Consider the following 21,893-nt stretch of genomic DNA (forward strand, 5'->3'; position numbering starts at 1 on the left):
CAGGAGGTTTTGAAGAGCATATGTGCAGCCTTTAGCAAAAGTAATTTCTGCTGCTTTTACTTTTGAAGGTGTAAGAGAGTAAATTTCAGGAGCGGACAAGATTATCAAAGCTCCGTCAAATAACAGATTCTCGAACTCAGCTACAGAGAATATTTCCAGTTAGGGTAGGAATAGCTTGAAGACAGGGGGAAACATTAGCTATCTGGAGAGAAGATTTCCAGTAAGGGCATAAATAACTTGAAGACTAGGGCAAATCTCACCTGGACTGCTGCAATGAAGATTCCAGACTTCTTGAAGATAAGATTTTCAGTAAGACGCAGTAATCGCTGCCCAAGCAATTTCTCTCAATTTTATAATTGACGAGACTTACCGAGAAGATTTTTGAAATTCTGTCACTTGATAGATTTTCAAGTTCAGTTGCTAAGAAGATCCCCAATTAGAGATACAGCTAGGGCATAAAATATTTAAAATCTTTGGAGCCAAAATAAACATCTGCTTGAATTTCATGGGCACTTATGGTTAGAGTCTAGCTTTATGTCTGATTTTCTTGTTTGGATCAGAGGCCACGTCAAAGTTACCCTCCGTCGATTTCAGCTATCCAACGTTCGAATCCCCGGATGGCATTGAAACCCTAGGAAATGCTACATTCGAGAACAGCGTGCTACAACTAACGGCCGGCGGGTTGGCTCATAGCATTGGAAGGGCCGTGTACTCTAAACCAATAAAGATCTGTGATCGAGCCACGGGACTCACGCTTTCCTTCGAGACTACTTTCACTCTCTCCATTAAAAGGCCTAAATTCAATGGCAGTGGCGACGGCCTGGCGTTTGGGCTTTTTTCGCACAAATTAATCCCAAACAATAGCGGTGGCGGCAACCTTGGCCTTTACAATTCAACTTCCAGTAAGAGCAATTACGGAGTGGCTGTTGAATTTGATCTGTACATGAATCCATTTGACCTGGATAACAATCAAATGTTAGCTCTGCCTGCGTGTCGATGCTGAGAAATTACGGGATCAATCTAGGAGCTGAAAATGAAATCAATGTGAAGATCAAATATGATGGAGTTACAGGAAGACTGAATGTCTACGCCATTAATGCTTCTCTTGGAGATCCTGGCATCACAGATTTGGTCCTCTCCTGTCAGTTGAATATTTCCAGGTACATTTTCAACCCTTTTCACAATTTTTTCCCCTCTCATCCATTTTAATCTGTGAAAGGAGATGAAACTACAGATAGAGAAAATTTTAAGGTGGTATAAACAAAACCAGGTAGCCATATTGTATCACATTAGGTAGTTTTACCGGGTAGAAAAAAACTAGGTGGTTTTACATATAACATTCTTTAACAGCGTCTGAATCCCAATCTGAATGTAAGGTGGTACACAAGATTTGAGAGGTTGAATGTTTAAAGATATTGAATATTAAAAGAGAGCTGTTCTTTTTAAATGTTTTTCTTAAAAATAGAGGGGAAGAGATAGTTTGATCATAGATACTTCTTAATTACGGTTTTTAAAATAGTTCACAAAATAGCTGACTCGCTTTGAAGTTTTGAACATTAACTACCAGTAGATGAGACTTTTTGATATTTTTGTCAAAAATTGAAATCTTTACATTTTTTAGGGGCCCAAGTTATCCATAGTGGCTGCTAGGTGTTTTCTCCTAGTGTTGATTTCATATTAATCTTTCATTACAATGATAGACAGAGAGTCCCTTCATTTTGATTGTAGAAGTTTAAGTTTTCTTAGTATTTTTTTTATTAAGATGAGTTAAACTATTATGAAATATTATTAGAATTTCATTTTATAGTTTTTGAGTAAAACTCATTGATCTATGTTTAAGGAGTAGTTTATAACGACTCATTTCATTCTTCACAATCACATGTTATAATTTATAAAACAATAAATATATACACTTGCAAAAATAGATCACATGTTTCAACCATGATCACCATCATATCTCTAGTAATTGTAAAAAATAGTTTAACAAAAATTGTAACAAGTATCAATTTTTTAAGATTGAAATAATTACTAAAAATAAAATAATCTAAATATTGTTAGACAAATCTATGAATATAATATGGGAGATTATATTCTACATAGATCAATCAATCTACAATAACAACTTTATAGAGTTTTGAGAATCTTGATGAAAAGGATCACATCATTACAGTTGAACTATACTATATCATTTTTGCCATTTATCACAAATAATATGATGACCAATTTTAGCATTCTTATTACAAAAATATATAATGATATTGTTGTTATAAAAAATATATTGTAATCTTTAATTTTGTCGATTCTCTATTCTAAAGATTATTAAAAATAATAACTTAATATAAAAATGTAATATTTGTTCTCTAAAAGTAAATTCATTTCTAGTTATTATACAAATAATAAATTCTTAAATATTTTAAGTATTTGTCATGTTTTTACAATCCAAGACAGCATTTGTTTCTTTCCTTACTATTAAAATCTGTACTGTTTTAAATTGGTTGTTATCTAAATCATATTTAATTTTTATACTTGTAGGTATATAGTTGGCGAAGAGGTATTTGTGGGATTTTCTGCTAGCACAGGTGACGACAGTGAGTACCATACAATTCACTCATGGACATTGAAGACGTGCTCTGGCGAATCCCAAAACAGAATAAATAAGGTGCTGGTAGCAACATTAATTGTTTCTTCATTTTCACTGGCACTCCTCCTGGCAATACTGTTGTACATAGTAAGGATAAAGAGGACAAAAATCCCATTAACACCAACCAGTGAGGACGGGAGATCAAACCCAGCATCCGACCTGAGCAAGGAAATAACAAAGGCCTACGATTGGGACGTGTTTCCAAAAAAATTCTCATACGAGGACCTCAATTGTGCCACTAACAACTTCGATCCCAAACAACTCCTCGGCGAAGGTGGATTTGGAGATGTCTACAAAGGTACAATTTTTATTATTATCAGTCCACTTTAAAAAGTGCATTAATTCCACGTGGACTGATGCATTTCCTCGCAAGGAGCATACGATGCGGCGATTCAGAGCGGGCAGTGGCGGTGAAGCGATTCTCGCAGAGCTCGACCTAGAGCGAGAGAGAGTACCTTTCGGAGGTTATAATAATCGGGGGCCTACGACACCGGAACCTGGTGCAGCTGCAAGGGTGGTGCCACGAAGGCGGAGAGCTACTCCTCGTCTACGACTACATGCCCAACGGCAGCATGGACCAGCTCCTCTACGACTCCTCCGTCCCACTGCAGTGGCCCCACCGCCTCAACATCTATCGAGGCCTGGCGGCGGCGCTCCTCTACCTACACGAGGAGTGCGAGTACACAGTGGTCCACCGTGATGTCAAGACCAGCAACGTCATGGTCGACTCCCACTACTACGCCCGCCTCAGCGACTTCAGCCTCGCCCGCTTCCTCCACCTCTCCACCACCACCTCCGCCTCTCTCACCACCAGCATCGGCGGCGGCACTGTCGGCTACGTTGCACCAGAAAGATCCCTCACCGAAAAAGCCACCCTAGAGTCCGACGTCTTCAGCTACGGTGTCGTGCTCTTGGAGATCGCCTGCGGGTGCCGCCCGTTAGACGTCGCTGCCACCGACCCCGGCGACGCCGTTCTGGTGGAGGTCGTCTGGAGGTTGGTGAAAGAGGAGAGGTTGTTGGAGGCGGCTGATCCGGGGCTGGATGGTCGATTTGACCCGGACCAGATGGAGTGCATTCTGACCGTTGGATTGCTAAGATGAACAACAAAATCACTCGGTTGATGCAGGTTGTAAATGTTCTTCCATGTGGTAGTAGTAGATTTTACGACAGATTCTATGGCTTTCATCAACACAAGACATGTGTTGAACTTAAGAGTGAGCTTTTCTTTATCTTGTTAGAAACAATAGTCCACCAAGATAATTGAGAGGCGAGGGACGAGGGGGTGGGGATGGCGTTCAATCAGTTATCCAACAATTAAAACATTTATCAACTTTAAACAATCTTATCCATTCAACTAAAGTAGACGGCAACCATAACAAGATGCACATAGACAATTACACCAGATATGTTAACTAGGGAAACCCATGATCAGAGGGAAAACCCTAGTGGGAATGATGGACCCTATTAGGAGTCTATTACAACATTTAGTACATATGAGTCCCTGTTAGGAGACTTTGAATCCTTGTTAGAAGATTCCAAGCCTTTTAGGAATTGTGCCAACCCTATTAGAAGTTGTAGAAGATAGAAGGACCCACTGTCCAAACAACTTCTGGGTCAAGATCATTGAACTCACTGTCCAACTGATCTCCCAACTATTCCTTGTAGAATAATTGTATATATTGTACTTTAACTTCTTTCTATTAGAAATAATAGTCCACCAAGATAACTCAAAGGGGAGGGTGGGGTGGGGCGAATCATTTATCTAATAATTAAATCATTTATCTTTCTTATAACAAGACACACATAGACAATTACACCAGATATGTTAACTAGGGAAACCCTTGGTCAAAGGGAAAACCTTGGTGGGAATGATGTCCATAAGATGATGTACTAATATAAATATTCCTTGTTAGAGGATGGACCCTGTTAGGAGTCTATTACAATATTTAGTACATATGAGTCCCTATTATGAGACTTTGAATCCTTTTTAGGAGATTCCAACCCTATTAGGAGTTATAGAAGACAGATGAATCCACTATCCAAACAACTTCTGAGGCAAGACAACTGAACTAACTGTCCAACTGATCTCTCAACTATCTTGCATAATAATTGTGTTTATTGTACTGTAAACTTCTTTCCTCTGTCTTGTCAACCAGACCAATCACTGTTAGACCTTGTAGACTGGGTCACGAACCTTGGATCCAAGTATCAAACTTCTGATCATACAATAAAAGCTTAGCAATGAAGTTTCCTTCACTTATGCTTAGCTCAGCTTATCTTCGTATTCCACTCTTCAATAATTCGCATACATCCATACATTCTTATTTTTTATAAAGGAAAATGTCCTTCTTTTATACTGAATCCATAAAACAATTTCCTGAGTCGGTTGTTACACCTTCTTAATTAATTATTATAGGACCACATTAAGAACATGTTACACTTAGCGATAACATTAATATTCCTCCTTGTAACTTGAATAACTTTTTGTACACATAACATTATGATGAGTGAACTTAGCCATGCCATCACCAACATGTCTTGTTCACATCTATAACTTTGGCTTCTCAGAATAATAAATCTGCTAAGAGATTTAAAAAGTTTACCAAAACATGCCTTTGTAAAGTCTATCTCAGAACTATTTTTACTAAAACATGCATAACTTCTTCCAAACTTAATATCTTATGCTTCTAAGGTTAGCTGTATATACTAGACACTTAGTTATACCTCTCTTTAACCTCACTATTGAAAATGCTCGATGATCTATTCATATCAACTTGATCTTTCTGTTGTTCTTCTATCAGATAACACAAGAAATTGCTATGTTGACATCAATGACAAACACAATCATGAATGTAACATATCATCATGATAATGATCTACAATACTCCCCCATAAGAATATTATCAGAATTCATGCTTCCAACAATCTCCCCCTTTGGAATTGATGGCAACATAGATGAAAAACATCTAGTTCCAAAAATACCAACAAAAGACTGTTAACCTTTCTTTTCAAATCCTCTTCATCAATCATTCTCCCAAATTATTTTCTTCCAAACTATTAAACTTCTCCCGAACATGTTGCACTTGCTTGTTTTTCATGTTGAACTTCTCCCCCGTTGACATCAATTTCAAAGGTTTCAAAAACCATCAAAACTCTAATACAACAAATTCTTACTTAGCTCAAGTGTCCAAAGACACTCTTCAAAAACAACATCCAATAAGAGTCCTTGATGACTCTATCCATCATAGATACTCCCCTATCCAGGAAGCATCAACATTCAGTCCATACAAAAATAATGCTCTATTACACTGGATTGATGCACTTTTTTCATATCTACTCTGATGTAGGAAGGGGCGTAACCCCTAGCATACCTCACAAATACTTAAAAGTCTCTTGTGGAAGAGGCTTAGTGAAAATATCTGCAATCTGCTCTTTTATGCTTACATACTCCAATCTAATTTCCTTTTCTGCAAATTTCTCTCTCAAGATTTGATACTTGATAGAAATGTGTTTTATCTTAGAATGCAACACTAGATTCTTTGACATATTTACTGTGCTTGTGTTGCCATAGTATATGACAACAGGTTCACTAAATTCTATCCTTATATTCTTCAGCATCTACTTCATCCAAACAACTTGATTACAATTGTTTGATATTGTAACATATTATGCTTATGTTATACTTTGTGAGGTACAATCCTTCTTCTTGCTTAGCCAAGAAACCAATCTTCCTCCAAGAAAGAAGGCTCTGCCACCAGTGCTCTTTCTGTCATTCATACTACCTATCCAATCTGCATTGGTGTAAGCATATAGAGTGAAATCATTAGATTTATCATAACATAGTCCAAACTCTAGCATTCCTTTTAGGTATCTAAATATTCTTTTGATTGTTGCATAATGTGCTTCTTTGGGATCAGCTTGAAATCTTACAACAATTCCAACTGCATTTGCTATATCCGACCTTGTGCGAATCAAATATTGCAATCCTCCGATCATAGATCTATACTTCTTTTTCTCAATAGTAGGTGTCTCATACTTTGTAGATAACTTATGTCCAATTACCATAGGTGTTTCAATGGGTTTACATGTTTCCAAACCAAACCTTTTCGATAAATCTTTCAAATTCTTAGTCTAAGAAATAAATATTCCTTCTTCGTCCTGCACAATTTGTAATCTTAGAAAATATTTCATCTGTCCTATCATGCTCATTTCAAATTTCTTCTTCATTTCTTCTGCAAACATGTCACTTTCATCATCATTTTCTCCAAATATGATATCATCAATTTCTTTCCAATAGAGATTACTATCTGTCATACCTTTGCTATATCCGAGCTTTGTCAAATTCTTGTCCAACCTTGCATACCAAGTTCTAGGTGCTTTCTTTAAGCCATACAATGCTTTCTTTAGTCTGCATACTATGTCCTTGTCATCTATCAAGGGACAACCTTCAAGCTATTCTATGCATGCCTCTTCTTCAAGTTCTCCATTTAGAAATGTTGACTTGACATCCATCTGATATTCTTTGAATTTCTTAAGTGTTGCATAAGCTAATAATAACCTTACTGCTTCTATTCTTGTCACAGGAACATAAGTATCATCATAGTATATTCCTTCTTGCTATGAGTAACCTTTGCATACCAATCATGCTTTGTTCCTTACAACTTTTCCTTGTTCATTCATCTTGTTTCTGAATACCCATTTAGTTCCTATCACATTCTTGTTTGTTGGTCTAGGGACCAATTCCCATGTCTCATTCTTTATTATCTGATCCAATTCCTCTTTCGTACGCTCTTTTGTCAAGATCACATCAGCTTTCAAGGCATATTGATATACTTCCTCCACACTTTCCAATTTCACAAAACTTATTTCATCTTGAATTCCAAATCTCAAACCATTCAGGTACATTGCAACTTTCCTGACCTCATCATCCACATGTCCAAATCTAATTTCTAATCTATAGAATTCCTCAGTATAGTCCTTCACAATCATGTTCTTTTGTCTTAAATTTTGCATCTTTCTCAACAAGATAACTTGGTAATCAGCAAGAAGGAACTTCTTCTTCATCTTGTCACCAATTTCAACCAAGTCCTAATCTTCTCTTTCCCTCTTCTTTCTCTATTAGTTTACGAATGCTCCCACCATAGTGAAGCATGACCTTTTAACCTAGTGACTACAATCTTCCCCTTTCCATTATCAAGAGTGCCTTCAAACTCAGAGAAATTTTCCATAAAGATCCAATTCAACACAACTTTGGTGTCCAATTTTCTATAATAAGGAACAACTTCCACATGAGGCTTTGAATGTGCCCTAGACAATACTCTCAATAATATTTCCTCATCTTGATCTTCCTTGGGTTCTAGATTAGGGTTTGTTATTATTACTTCATCATCACTCGCATCATCAAGATACGGTCCTCTCCTCTAGGTTGTCTCCACTGCAAGGCCCTACCTGAAGATCCTTGGAACAATGATTCAATACAAGCCAAGATTATTTTTTAACAAGTATGAATGCACAAGACAACATAATACATGGATCACAAAGATCACAACAAAAGACTGCACCAAAAATCCCAACAACCAGCAAATCTCCAAATGCAACAACCTAATTGACATGGCCAAATAGAAGAACGAAAGCCAAAGATGATATTACAACACAAAATATGTGATCTTTCAAATCATGGAACCATAAGAAATCCTAAAGGGTACTCAAAAGCCCAAATTTCATTCTCCAAAAAATAGCGGAGAGGCCCCCTATTTTTCATGCAAGAGAATAACAACTGACAGTCTCGTGCAAGGAAGTACCTCTTTGTAATGCCCCGCCAAGGGATCCAAAGAATTAACCTAGAATTTCACTAAGATTGGTAACATTTTTATTTTTTTTTACATGAAAGTAAATACCATACATAACTTATTCACAATAATGGAAGCAATAGCAATGCCCATCTGAAAAGTAAACATAACATACATAACAGATTACATTCTTTAAGATCCCTTAATATTGAATTACATACATGAATCCATCTAGTACAACAACCACATAAAATAATAATTATAAGTCCAATGTTCATACATTACATTTCCAAATGTTCAATCATCCACTATACATGTCATAGGGTATGAAGGCTTAAAAGAATATAAATATGTGAAATAAGGTACATCATCCTATTCTAATCCATGATACATCAAAGTAGAGATAATCACATGATACATCATCATAAAAGACATATACATCCATCATAAGATCAAACATAAGTAACTAAGTGCACGGTTCCTCCCAACTGTTAATAGCATTATTAGATCATCGTGGGCCCTAGCCATCCCTCCGTGCATAACATCCCAAATCACCGAAGAGATCATCGGTATTAACATAGTAGGAATGTCACTCCTAACATATACAACATCATATGTAGAAAGTAATCTAACATGCAAATATAACCATAAGATAACATCATCTAACATATGTTAATCATCAATGAAAGGATACATATCCACCATCACGAAGGATGCATCAGCCACGATGTCTCAATGAATCTCAAATGATAAGAGTGAAAAATACACTACCACCTGACCGCGTGGTACCTAAGTGGTCCACTCCCACCGTGTTGAGGAGATAATCTCAAGTCTCAAATAGGCTATCCATAACACATAGCACAAATCTCTATAGTCAAAAAATCCTAAAAGTATACTAACTCAAAGATTTCAATCACAAAACTAACATCTAATCCCAGAGGCACACAATGACATGTAGGAACCTACTATGCAAGCAAAAAAGTGTCGTCGCAATTATCACATACAAGTTACCCTGGCAGTTAGCTAAATTCCATGGGTCCATACTGATTTCATGCGGCCACTAGTACCCTCTCATACTGATGAGGCATACTATGGAATGCAAGGTCGCAACCATGCGTCTCACTACTCCCATCCTAGCCTGTACAAGCACTCAAGGTATGGGCGAGAAAAAAACACTTATCTTTTTAGGTTCATTTTGTTAGTATTAGGTGTGAATGTTATCACTTATTAATCCAACTTACAATGAGTTACCCTAGAAGCCTCTTAGGGCCCCAGCTCCCATTGCAAGCCACTTCCCGTCACTACATGCAGATATCCTACCCTAATGCTCATGGACTCATAAATCTCAAAATCACAAAAGATAATCCATAAAATCATCAAATATGCATAAAAGCATCAAATCTCCATGAGCAAACATCCATAGAAAATTATGAACACAACAGCTCTCTATTGGCAACTGAAGTATCACTGATAATCAAAGTATCCAATGGTTCTCAATAACCAAAATATATATCTCAATCATACTGATCGAAGACTCCAAAAATGGTTGAGTCAAACATGTCACAACATGACATCATCAAGAATAAATCCACATCTCAGTCCCATCATGGCGACTAGAAAATAATCAAGGATATCTGATCGATAACTCAAAAATGATTAGCTCAAGTGTCTCACACACATACATCTTAGCTTCACACATGAAGACTGATGAACAAATACAAATAGTAAATACAAACATTTCATAGAGCATACAATCACATTACCATTGTTGGGCTTATAAAGATCGAGACCAAATAAGATCAACATGCCAACACATCTCATAACCCCCGAGCCTCTGGTAACAACCTAGGACTAGTCAACACTAGTTAACCCAAAACCCAAAACAAGAAGCATATAGAATACACGATGCAAACACATGTTTTGGTTTTGCTAAGTTTTCAAATTTGAATTTAAAAGTCTCAGTTTACGTATTCCCAAATTATATTAAGTGGAGAAAGTTCACGTTTTTCCTAACCCATGTATTTGTTTGATAGATAAAAGTTTCTCTTCAAAACTATTAGACTCCATTTGCTAATTGTACTAATAATATTTTGTATATATAAACGTTGTTTGAAAAAGATCCCTATCACAAACCAATAAGACTCATTGTAGATTTTAACATGAATAATCTCCAAATTCTTAACATTATCATCTTCATTAAACAACTCTAAAAGTGTTTAATATATATTAAATAGTATTCAATATACATTATAAAAATTCCACTATATAAACTATATTAAAATCTCTTTTCTTTTAATTTCTCTCATTTAAAAATCCATTTACTTAGATTGACTAATAATTAATTACACTTCTTCTACTATTAACTAATCTTAATTAAATTTGATTTAATTAGATTAGATAATAAATCATATAAAACTAATGCATATTAATAAGATTCTAATAAGGGAAGATTGCAATAATATCTTTAACCCATTCCATGCTTTGGTATATTATTTTTTTGTGAAGTTTTAGCATAAAGAACTCTTGGTTATGGGAAATGGAGAAATATTTGTCCTTGAATAAAATAGTCTCAATACGACGGCCATATTTCCCTAATGAACTTTTGGATCGGGCTGAAATTGAAATATGTTGGAGAGGGCCAAGTTGCGCCAATTCTGACTAGAGCGATCGAATAAATTTGATCACAATAAAAAGTTATGAATGACTAAGTTCGGGTCTATCCAAGGGGCAGCGACAGGGCAGTTGTGATGAATTAAAAATTTCCTCTTAAAATAATTGTTCTCTAAATTTAACTATAAAAGGGTTTATTCATACGCATCCAAAAATATAATTGATAGAAAGATTACATCTAATCATTCAAATTTTCACCATAAAATTTCTATTTTAATTCCAAATCTTGTCTTTCTAATTTAATATAAATTCGAACCCAAATCCGATTCATATCTAATTATTTCTCCCTAATTGGATCTAGGGTTTTTCTATTGTTTTCTTCTCAACCAAATAGCATATCTAGATTCCAATTTCAAATTACAGATTCAATCATAGAGAAGTTTCAGACACAAACACAATGAAGACAGGAATGCATGATGCGAAAATAGCATAAGTAAAATCACAAGAATCTACCTGAATTCTGATGCTAATTCGCTCTTCCTCAGAAAACCCGCAGAGCAAGCTCCCTTCTTCAGAGTTCTTGAGTCCTCTAATGCTCCAATTGCTCTCCACGCTATCTCTAAGCTTCTATGAATGCCTAAATACAAAGAGCTCTCAAGAAACTTTTGGAATGCTTCTTGAAACAGTTGGAAGGTGTCACCAACTAAGCATGGGTCTTTTCCAACATTTTTGATGAGTCATAGAGTTGTAGACACTTTGTGCTTAATTGATGCACTAACCTTCGTGTTGTTGACACATGTTAATTCCCATGCAAGCTTATAACTCCAATAATTTATATTTAAATTTTATAACTTTTATTTTAATTTTTTATAACTTTTATTATTATTATTTTATTTATTACTTTATTATTATTTTATAATTATTATTAATTTTAATTTCTAGTTTTCTTTTATTTAATTCCTTTCCTCAATAATTCACATTTAATTAATTACAATCAAAATATCAAAGATCATGATATTTTATTAATTTTCTCAAATAAATAATTTATTAATTAAATCTATTTATTAAGACTTAATTAATGGAAAATTCACCATAGACCTCCAAGATAAAATATGAAAACCCATCATAGAACAAATCATACAAAATAAATCTAAAGGGTTAAAAATTACGAAATATGTCATCTGACACATTTGGTGGGTATTCAACTTTGATATTTGTCCTAACTCACTAGGAAAAATGGTTTTTAGGTTTGGGATTTGGACTTGAGAATTTATCTCCCTTCTCTTATCATTGAGATAGTATAATAGGGTACGCTCATCCTGGCAATTCAAGGAAGTCGATACCCGGTACCTGCAACTTGCAAAAAAACCATGCATGTACATACAATATATAATGCTAAGCTAAACAGACAATAGCAGGAACTGGTGCATCGTGTAGATCCCGACTAAGCAGGTGACTACAACTCCCTTCCTTAACCACATCAGAAACGCCATACAATAAGAAAACACACACACCATACACATGCAAGTATGGGGTAAGTAACCATAATAAAACACATGAGATAATAAACCATCTAACTAATCATCATTAATAACTGAAAACAATGTAATGGTCATCATACATACATGAAATGTAAAATCTAAATGATCTCATCATATATCAACTGAATCCCTATCATAATATCTGATAGTGTTAAAACAACACCACTAAACCATCAACATAAAACTAGTCTACATAGTCTGATAATAATAGCAACAATAAGTCTAGAAAAGATGTGAACGAGGGTAGGCACTACACTCTTTGCATGAGAGAGTACATTGAGCCACACAAGGAAACACCATCTTGCATGAGGACATTCTTGATCTAGCAGCCAAAACACCCAAACTAGTGTGGGGTTTCATGTGAGGATTCACCACAAGCCGCATGACGAAACCCAACACACCACAAGACCATTTGTATTCACACACAAGAAAGTATAATTCTGCTCGAGGATACAAATTAGTAAGCTAGAAATATAAAGGTAAAAAGATAGGAAATAAATATTCTCCACACCGGGGAGTACCAAATGCACATAGATCAAGGAAACAACAAGATAACATGAAACAAGAAAGAGGAACATCTATCCATCTAAACCATAGTAGTAAAAGAATGTACTGAAAGAAACATCATAATGTAGAAAAATAACATCACAATAACTGAACAACCAAACTAAGTACACGGTTCCTCCCAACCATTAATAGTGTCATAAGACCATCATGGATCCTAGCCATCCCCCATGTGTAACATCCCAAACCACTAACCAAATTGTTAGAGCTATCTTATGAGGACGTCACTACTAAAATGTGCACTAGTAAATTTAGCCCTAAATTTTGATGAGAAAAGGTCAAAATTCTGACCAAAATTGGTCAAATAGACAACTAAACCTGTCATCGATCTTTTTTAGTCATTTTTTCATCACAATAACTATGCGTCAAAATTTTGACTCAAAAAAGGTCAACTTACCGATATGATTAAAGAGAACAAATTTTCACAATCCATTCTATTGTACTGATATGTTTCTGGATTCGATTGTGTTAAGATTTTTACCGATATGAGTTTCGTCAATTTCCTTAGTCCGGTCTAAACTCTTATTTCCTCATTTGCATCCATTGCTGGTCAAAATTTTGACGTACACCCCTTGACTTTTTTGACTGTAAAGCCAAACATTCAACGGCAAAAAAGACCAATTGTTGTCAAAATTGTGACCAAGATCCCTTTCAACTTGCATCAAAATTGTGACCAAGATCCCTTTCAACTTGCATCAAAATTGCAACCAAGACCCCTTAATTTTCTATGGCGCTACCATATATGCAACAGCAAAGGGAAGACATGTTGGTAAAAATTGAGATCAATGCTTGCTAGAAATTTAAATGAGCTGTGCTAATTATTTGAAAAGCTTTGCTCTCATAAGAGCCTTCTAAACTATATAAAATTGGATTCTAAAGCATAATTGCTCGATGTGAGACTTAGGGTATCATGCACATTTCTACCTCCACACCATTGTTTCGTTCATATCACATGATTTATTTCATACAAAATAATGGGAAGGAGGAAGAAATGTGCACGATATCCTGAGTCTCCACTGAGCAATTGTGCTTTAGAATCAAATTTTGTGCAGTTTAAAAGGCTCCTGTGAGAGCAAAGCCTTTGCAGTAATTGGCACAGCCCATCTAAATTTTGGTTCTTGAGACACTATTGCTTGTGAAGACTACAAGGAAAAATAAAATTAGGAAAGAATTATTTATCAGGAATGAAAGCCAATAACACTAACTAATCTCTATTTTTCAAACAGATAAATGTGAGAAAAAAACTTACAGTCCCAATCGCATCATTATAAGAGAGCATATATAATTATAACCCCTTATTTGGCTGCTTATTTATCAATTCCTTGGCAAGAGCATCCAGGACATAATATTAAAATGCAATCAATCACTAAGCCTATTTCTAGCAATTGAATTGTACTATAGAAACAAAAATTGCCTTAAAATTGACACCTCACCAGTTGTAGTTCATTTGCATCCATAATGGCTTCACAAAAGTTGAAAGCTTACCATTTGTCAACTCGTAGTTCAGCTACATCAATAAAAGTAAAGTTATTTGAATGTTGAAAAAATGTGAAACTTCCACTTAATAGCTAGAAAAGCCATAATTCCTCAGTATACATCATCTTTGATGGAATGTTCATAAGTGAATGATTTTCTCTAAAAGCTCAAACTTATGCACAAAGAAGCACCATGCTCTTGAAGATATATATAGGTTACAATTAGACTGATATATCAAAAGGAGAACGGTGAGGGCAAGAGACTATCATCAATATTGATTATGGAGTTGCAGATAGGTAAGTGATAAACATAAAAAGGTAGTACAAGGCACCATTTGCCATGTTATAATATGATGAACTACCTTGGAGCTGGTTCTAAACCTTGATTGCTTAATGTTGGATTTGATCCAACGGTACCATTATCTAGAGGAGGTCCCACACCCCACTTTCCTACTAATTTTGAAGGCTCAATGACATAAACTCCTCCATCAATCATTCCAAGAGCAAACTAATTTGAGTCAGATGGATGTGATGCAATTACTAGAGGATAGACACTACATGAATAATCAAAGGATACATTTTGAGTTAAATCATAAAATACGAGAAGGTTGTTGCATGAATATATCGCACTTGAAATGGGAGCAGATAGAGAATCATGAGGTGTCCATTACAATACAAACAAATGTGATATCAGTTTACACTCATATAGAGAAGGTATCTTATATTATTATCACTTACTAAATTTGAATTCTAAATTGCTGACAAAGACTTACATAATGCAAACAGTCAAACTTAGAAGCATCATAAATAGCAAGATGGCTCTCGTGAACAACCAACAAGTGAACTTGATCATTATGGAACTGTACTCTTATATCCCCAACTGGTGGTGATGATATTCCTGTCTGCACTTGTAAAAATTTTGATTTTTGCTTCTCCCATCTATCAATGCTTCAGAAATAGAGCTGCCAAAAAATTGGCCAAACATTTAGTAATTTGAATCTATAAACATGTGAATGTACAAAATGAGATGGTAATGGATATACAAAATGAAGACAAACCTGGGCATTGGCCCCAAAAGATATCAATACATTCAAAGTGTGTAAAATGCCAAGCCTGTAATTTTCTTTTGGTGGTTTAAGCTTCATTTTTACCTGGTTAGTTTAAACAAGTTTTGAAAAGATACAAGTTAGAATGTCATCATATTGAATGACTCCAAATACTCTTCCTATAAAATAAACACCAAAACAAAATGAATAGAATGAGGGCAGTTCACTTTGACCATGTATAACATTTTTGCATTGACTTTGCAATTCATATTTTAGAATACATAATCTAGACAGTGAATTAGTGAAAAAGAGAACTGCCATGATGTATCATTTAGTATAGTGATCTTGAAAAGAAACAAAAATTCATGCTAGATCATAAATATAATTTCGGAGATACCTGCAATCAAGTCTAGAAGCTTTCCAATTTAAGATACAAATTAAGACTTTTTCATATGAGTGTGGTCAGGTTTATAATAGATAGGACAAGATAATGAGCTAGAAAAGAGAAAAGTTATGATGATAGATAAAGCTATGATTTCTAATTTTGAGTTTACAAAAATACACAATCAACTCAAAAAATTAAAATTTAGAGTGAATAAAGATTATGTTTATAAGTAGTTTACTTAGTGTACACTATTTTTCTCAAAATTTAATGAATTTCAAAGATTTTGATATGACTTCATAAATCTCTTTTGCATCAATATTTATGACTTATTAACAAGACATTATGGAAATGGTGCATATCCATTACCTATCATGATCAAGATAGGAAGTTAGAGAACACGAAAGTTGTGATGGTAGATCATAGAACATGATCTAAAATATTGATAGGAAAAAATGATAAAAATAATTGAATCTGAAAACAAATTAGGCAGTCTTAATTTCTTGGTCTATAACAAAGATTTTCAAAGTGTTCAAACACCCATCAATATAATGAATTAAAATAATAATAATAATCTTAACGATGGATTGTAAGAACATGGATCATACTCTATAACACATTATTAAAACAATGATCTAGAAAAGACAAGGTGATAATGGATCATAGAAAATGTTGACATGCAAGGAAGGAGGAGTGTGATATCGTGTATATCTCTTGAAGAAGTGACTATGACTGTCTTGCCTCATCCAAAAGTCACACCATATAAAATAAGCATACATATATGTACATAAGCATAATATTTTAGTTGGGTTGGCTTTACACCAAATCATACTTATTCATAAGCAATGTGTTCAAGTGTGATATTGAATTAGAACTCTAACCAACATATAAAGCATGATCCAAGGTATTGAAGTCATGATATTGAATAAATATGAATCAAACTACACTTTTAACGATGCATTTAAAAAACATACTACGATCAATGTACGATGCAAAATAAGTTCTAAGCATCATAAGAAATCCCAACTAGTACATTAAGGATAGAGATACTTCTCACTATTAATAATTCAATTGATGCATTAATTAAATCAAGACCTTATAGAACCTTTTAGGAACTTATCAAGTAGATAGATGTCTTATAGATTGAAATTCTTAAAGCTAAACATATAATTAAATACACCCTCACAATTCCTTCATTGATTCAGTCTCATGTGTTATTTGTTAAGATAAATCTTATATTCCAAAATGTCCCAAATTACTTATACTAATACAGGGGTATTATAGGTCATTATACATTTCCTCACATTCTAGTTGACATTGGCATCTCCAATGCTCTCCTTTGGGAGAAAGTTCTCATGGTATGGGATAGGTCATGGGCTCAACTACTAGATTATGAGGACCTCCCCTTTTGGAGTCATCAATGCTTTTCCATAAGATATTTGGTTATAGATTATCTTTCTACATGTCAAAGAGGCGTTGTCACTTTTTGGAGGGACACAAATGATAATTATTTGACTATTTGTGCATCTAACTCTTCCTCTAATGACTCTCCATAGGGTAATGATGACTCCTCCCAATGTTATGGTTCTGTTGAACTAGCCTTTTGTGGCCTAATGGATTTGACCGCACCTCTTGTTGTCGATGTGGTCCAATCTAGCCACATGCAACCTTCTCTAAATGTTGTTGCTCCTAATTCGCAACAAGGCTTGACTGTTGAGATAAAACATTGTCAATATCTAGAAATGATTGTTGTTGATTCTCTCTCGAAATGGGTTCTTCCACATTCCTCTTGTAGTTGGGACCCTACTAAACTTAAGGCTTGAAATTATCCAAAGGTGGAAAAAAATCAATATGTAGACTCTCACTCACCTCCCAAATGGTGGGTGAGTTTTCTACCTATTATTGATGTGGACTAGAAATTGTGCACTAGTTTGTTTCTAACGATCTTTCTCAACTTTTTTGTACATGTTGGAATATTTAGGAAATGAAAGATGTTGAGGCAGGGGGTAAATTTGTATCCAATTAAAATGTGGGGAGCCAATCATATAGGTGGGGTTGTTAATGCATTCCCCAGCAGCAACCCACTTAGCACAATCATCATTTTCATCAATGCATTCATCAGAAGTGCCCATTTTAATGAAGTCATATGCCTTCACATGTATCCATTTTATAGCAGATCGCTTCTCTCCTTCTATAATAGGACAACTTCCATGTAGACTGTTTTCATCAACTATCCCATTTGGCAGAAGACTGAAGAACAGAATAGCATCACCTTTTCTTGGCTTCACTATATTAAAAAACCAACATGAATTTCATTTTTCATTTGTACTACAATCATCTCACAGATCATTTTAGTTGCCTCATCCTAACCCTTATAAGGTTTCATGGCTAAATAAGGAGCAGCAGATCATAGTAAATGAACAAATTCATGTTCAATTTCAAATAGGGGAGTACAAAGACAAGTTTGTCTATGATGTTGCAAAAATGGATGCTTGTCACTTATTGTTAAGTAGGCCCTAGAAATTTGATTTCAATTCTAAGCATGATGGAAGGAGCAATGTTTACATCATCTCCAAAAATGGGAAGGAATACACCATGAGATGAATGCTAGAAGATAGGAAGGAGATCCAACATGCATCTAGTGTGATGATGGTTGGAGAGAAGGAATTTTTTGAAGACCCTCAAGGTGAATAACACCTGTTGCTTTGCCATAGTAGTAAAGCCAAAACTTGGAGAAAAAGGAAAGGAGTTAGGTTTGTGAACCAAGTAGGAGTTAGTAAATATTTCATTGTCTTAAATAAACCTCCAGGGTGAACCGAAAGGGAGTTTAAGCCCTACAATTCTATGCCCTCGACAATCTAGATAGTTTAGCTCAAGGGTGCCCATTTCCTTATAGGTAGATGCAAAGGATGGTCTGGGAACAAAGGATGGTCTGGCCGAGAAACTTGCCTACATGCTAGAGTGGGGTCAGCCCAAGATATTTTGGAATCTTCAAGAACCTAGTAGAGGGTATCTGGAAAGGTAAAAATAAACAAGTATTTTTACAGCTACAAAGGAGGAATCGAGAGCATTATAAATAATGAAGAAGAAACTTAAATCCATACGGCTTCACCTCTATTTACAATTTGACCTTTATGCATGTGAAATATGACAATATACAAAATTTTGAGTCACATTTTCACTTAAAAAAGAACACCAAATATACCTTTGGTACAATATCTTCTTCAGATTCTTTAGAACTGCAAGCTCCTATGCAGAAAAAAGATGAGATGTACTAAGTAATTTTTGATGGCCAATATTTAAACAAATCAACTATCAAAAAAACAATTTATGAAATTCAGTTTCTTTATTATGTACTGAAGACTTGGCTTAACCATGGAGTATCTCATCAGAAGACTCGTCCTCACTTGATTCTTCTTTACCATTTTTTAAAGCTATAGCTGACCCATTCTTCACTACAACTGAGTTATTCTTTCCCAAAGTACTTGGTTTTTTATGTGTTTCATGTAATGCACTTTGAATAATATTAAACACAAATTTCTTATCTCTCTTTCAAAAAGTACAAAAAAAAATTATAAAATGAAAAATGTCATGATAGTATAGCAATATTTAAAGATAAAAAACAAATATCTATTAATGTTATGCTAGAAAAGTACAATGAATGTCTTCATCATTTAGAGAGCACCAATTTTTTTGTTTGATTTTCAATTTGAAATAAGGCATTTCAATTAACCATTTGTTCACTATTGAAAATCAAAATTCCATAAGCTTGTGATTCCACTAGAATATGATTTTGTTCTACAGATAATTATCCACAACAAAATGACTAACCTCCTTAGAAGAAGAATCCTCATGCTAGAATCTTTTGTTGGTAGCTTCTTTAAGACGGCAAGATTTTTTCTTATAGGATGCTTCACCTTTATCAATAGAGCATTAACACAAAAATGAGTACCATAAAGTCAAAACATATGTTATATTATCAATATGATACCAAAAAGCAACAAAATAACTGGCATTTTTCAGATCTGGTAGTTTTTTCAACATAAATAGTTAGATATGTTATTGAATCCAAACTCAACCCTTTGGGAGTGATCATGACTTTCCAAGTCATCAAAGGTTAATTAGTATCTGCTTACCATTACAACAAGTTGACAACTATAAACTTCCGACAACATTCCATACATTTTTTTGGCCCTAATTCATAGTTGTCAAATTATTTTTGTAAAAAGAGAAGCAGTCAGTCTGTTCAGCAAGAGAAGAGAGTTAACTGATTTACTTCATTTCTTTACATTGTTTATAAAGATTGTAACTTCCAGACATATATGAGATTTTTAATTTATTAAGCTTTAATTTTGTTGCTTTATGTGAACTCTACTTTGCAGATTTTAAAATATGATAATAAAAGCATTAAAATTTGATATGTGCTTCAATTTTTTAGTGAAGGTTTCAATACTTACCTCATAGCTGTTGGAGGCTTTGGAGGTCTTTGAGCTCCCATTTCTATCTTTTTCTATTTTAAACCTTACGAAGACAGTACAAATGTATACACTTCAGAGAAGTTGATGGATGTCATCTGAATTATCAAATTCCTATTAAAATGGAGTTCAATTTATTACGATATAGGGTAGTTGACTTCATGTGAAAAATGCATCTATGATGACAATAAAATACTTAAGAAGAATTCATTACAGGCACTAATATAAGAAAGACAATAAAATTATAAAGTATAAATCTCATATCTTCTACAAATTATACTTACTAAATAATGCAGAGACAATTCTTCTATAAATTGGGCTTTACACAGAGCAAGCTTTTGAATAAAAGAAATCACTACATGTCAGGCTTAAGGATTGAGTTTTGTGTCAATTATTGGTGCAGGAGCACCAAGGTCATTCTATGAAGACACACAAACACACCATGAAGATCAGGGGAGTGAGTAGGACAAGGAGATATCCAAGCAATTCAAATGGACAGGAATTAAAAGTTATAATGGTTTTCATGACCAAACAATGTAATCAAATGTGTTTATTTTGTAATGTCCTCAAAGGACTAAAAGTCATTTGTAATGTCCTTAAAGGACCAAGAGTTTTTTTGTATTGTACTAATGTTGTCCAAACCTAAGTCATGTTTACAAGAAGTTTAGGTTGAGCATGGGATAGGTCTAGTACCTTAAGCAACATTTAGATAAGGGTTAATTATTCAAATAAAGCTATTTTTGACATTTGAAATTCAAATATTTAAAACAAACAATAGCTATTTAGAAATTTGGAGGGAAAGGGTAGTTTACTGGTTTTTAGCCTTAACCAATCAACTCAACATCAAATTTTGGTTGATATAGTTATAGGTAGTTCTATTTTAGCAAGGGAAATGTATTGTGCAGGCAGAGAAGCCTGGGAAATGCACATACTGATAAAAGACAATAACATAGCATATCTTTTTTTTGCAAAACTAGCACTGGATCTCTGCAAATTAATGTGATTGTCCATTTTGGGAAAGAGGAAGGTGTATTAGAAGTTTATTTTCATTCTTTGCTTACCCTGAATGTATTTGATATACTCTGTGCTAAGAGTTTAGATGTTTTGTATAACTCATACTCTTCATTTTTTGTGTATCTTTGCAACAATCCTAGTTTCCTTTAAGATGTGACCATCCCATGAAATCTAAAGGGACCTAACTTCATGGGATGTGCCAATCTAACATGTATAATAGTCTTCTAACTTTTATATGCAGAGAGGAGTTTAGATGTTGATTGTACTTCACGAAACAGTGATGAGAAACTAATGAATTGACAGGTACAATATAAAAATGAGCATTTGGATAGAATGAGAGGGGTTTCTAAGTGTTT

The 21,893-nt window shown here is 34.5% G+C and overlaps 1 protein-coding gene across 2 annotated transcripts; it reads left to right on the top strand.

The window, feature by feature from the left end:
* The first annotated feature begins 849 nt into the window (after positions 1 to 849).
* On the top strand, positions 850 to 21,496 carry LOC149531681 (putative L-type lectin-domain containing receptor kinase S.5). 2 transcript variants are annotated; one of them, XM_089810646.1, is made up of 3 exons: positions 850 to 1,160; positions 2,533 to 2,659; positions 20,927 to 21,496. In XM_089810646.1, exons 1-3 carry the CDS (start codon positions 997 to 999, stop codon positions 21,167 to 21,169), a joined length of 534 nt encoding a protein of 177 aa, XP_089666772.1. In that variant the 5' UTR covers positions 850 to 996; the 3' UTR covers positions 21,170 to 21,496. The 2 variants fall into 2 exon arrangements, with proteins under 2 accessions (XP_089666772.1, XP_089666771.1); XM_089810645.1 differs by lacking the exon at positions 20,927 to 21,496 and adding an exon at positions 3,038 to 3,136 and having other exon boundaries at positions 2,533 to 2,939.
* Positions 21,497 to 21,893: the final 397 nt, after the last annotated feature.

The sequence above is a fragment of the Cupressus sempervirens genome, chromosome 11 (assembly GCF_028749045.1).
Source record: "Cupressus sempervirens isolate cs-2001-9-10 chromosome 11, ASM2874904v1, whole genome shotgun sequence".
Taxonomy (NCBI): domain Eukaryota; kingdom Viridiplantae; phylum Streptophyta; class Pinopsida; order Cupressales; family Cupressaceae; genus Cupressus; species Cupressus sempervirens.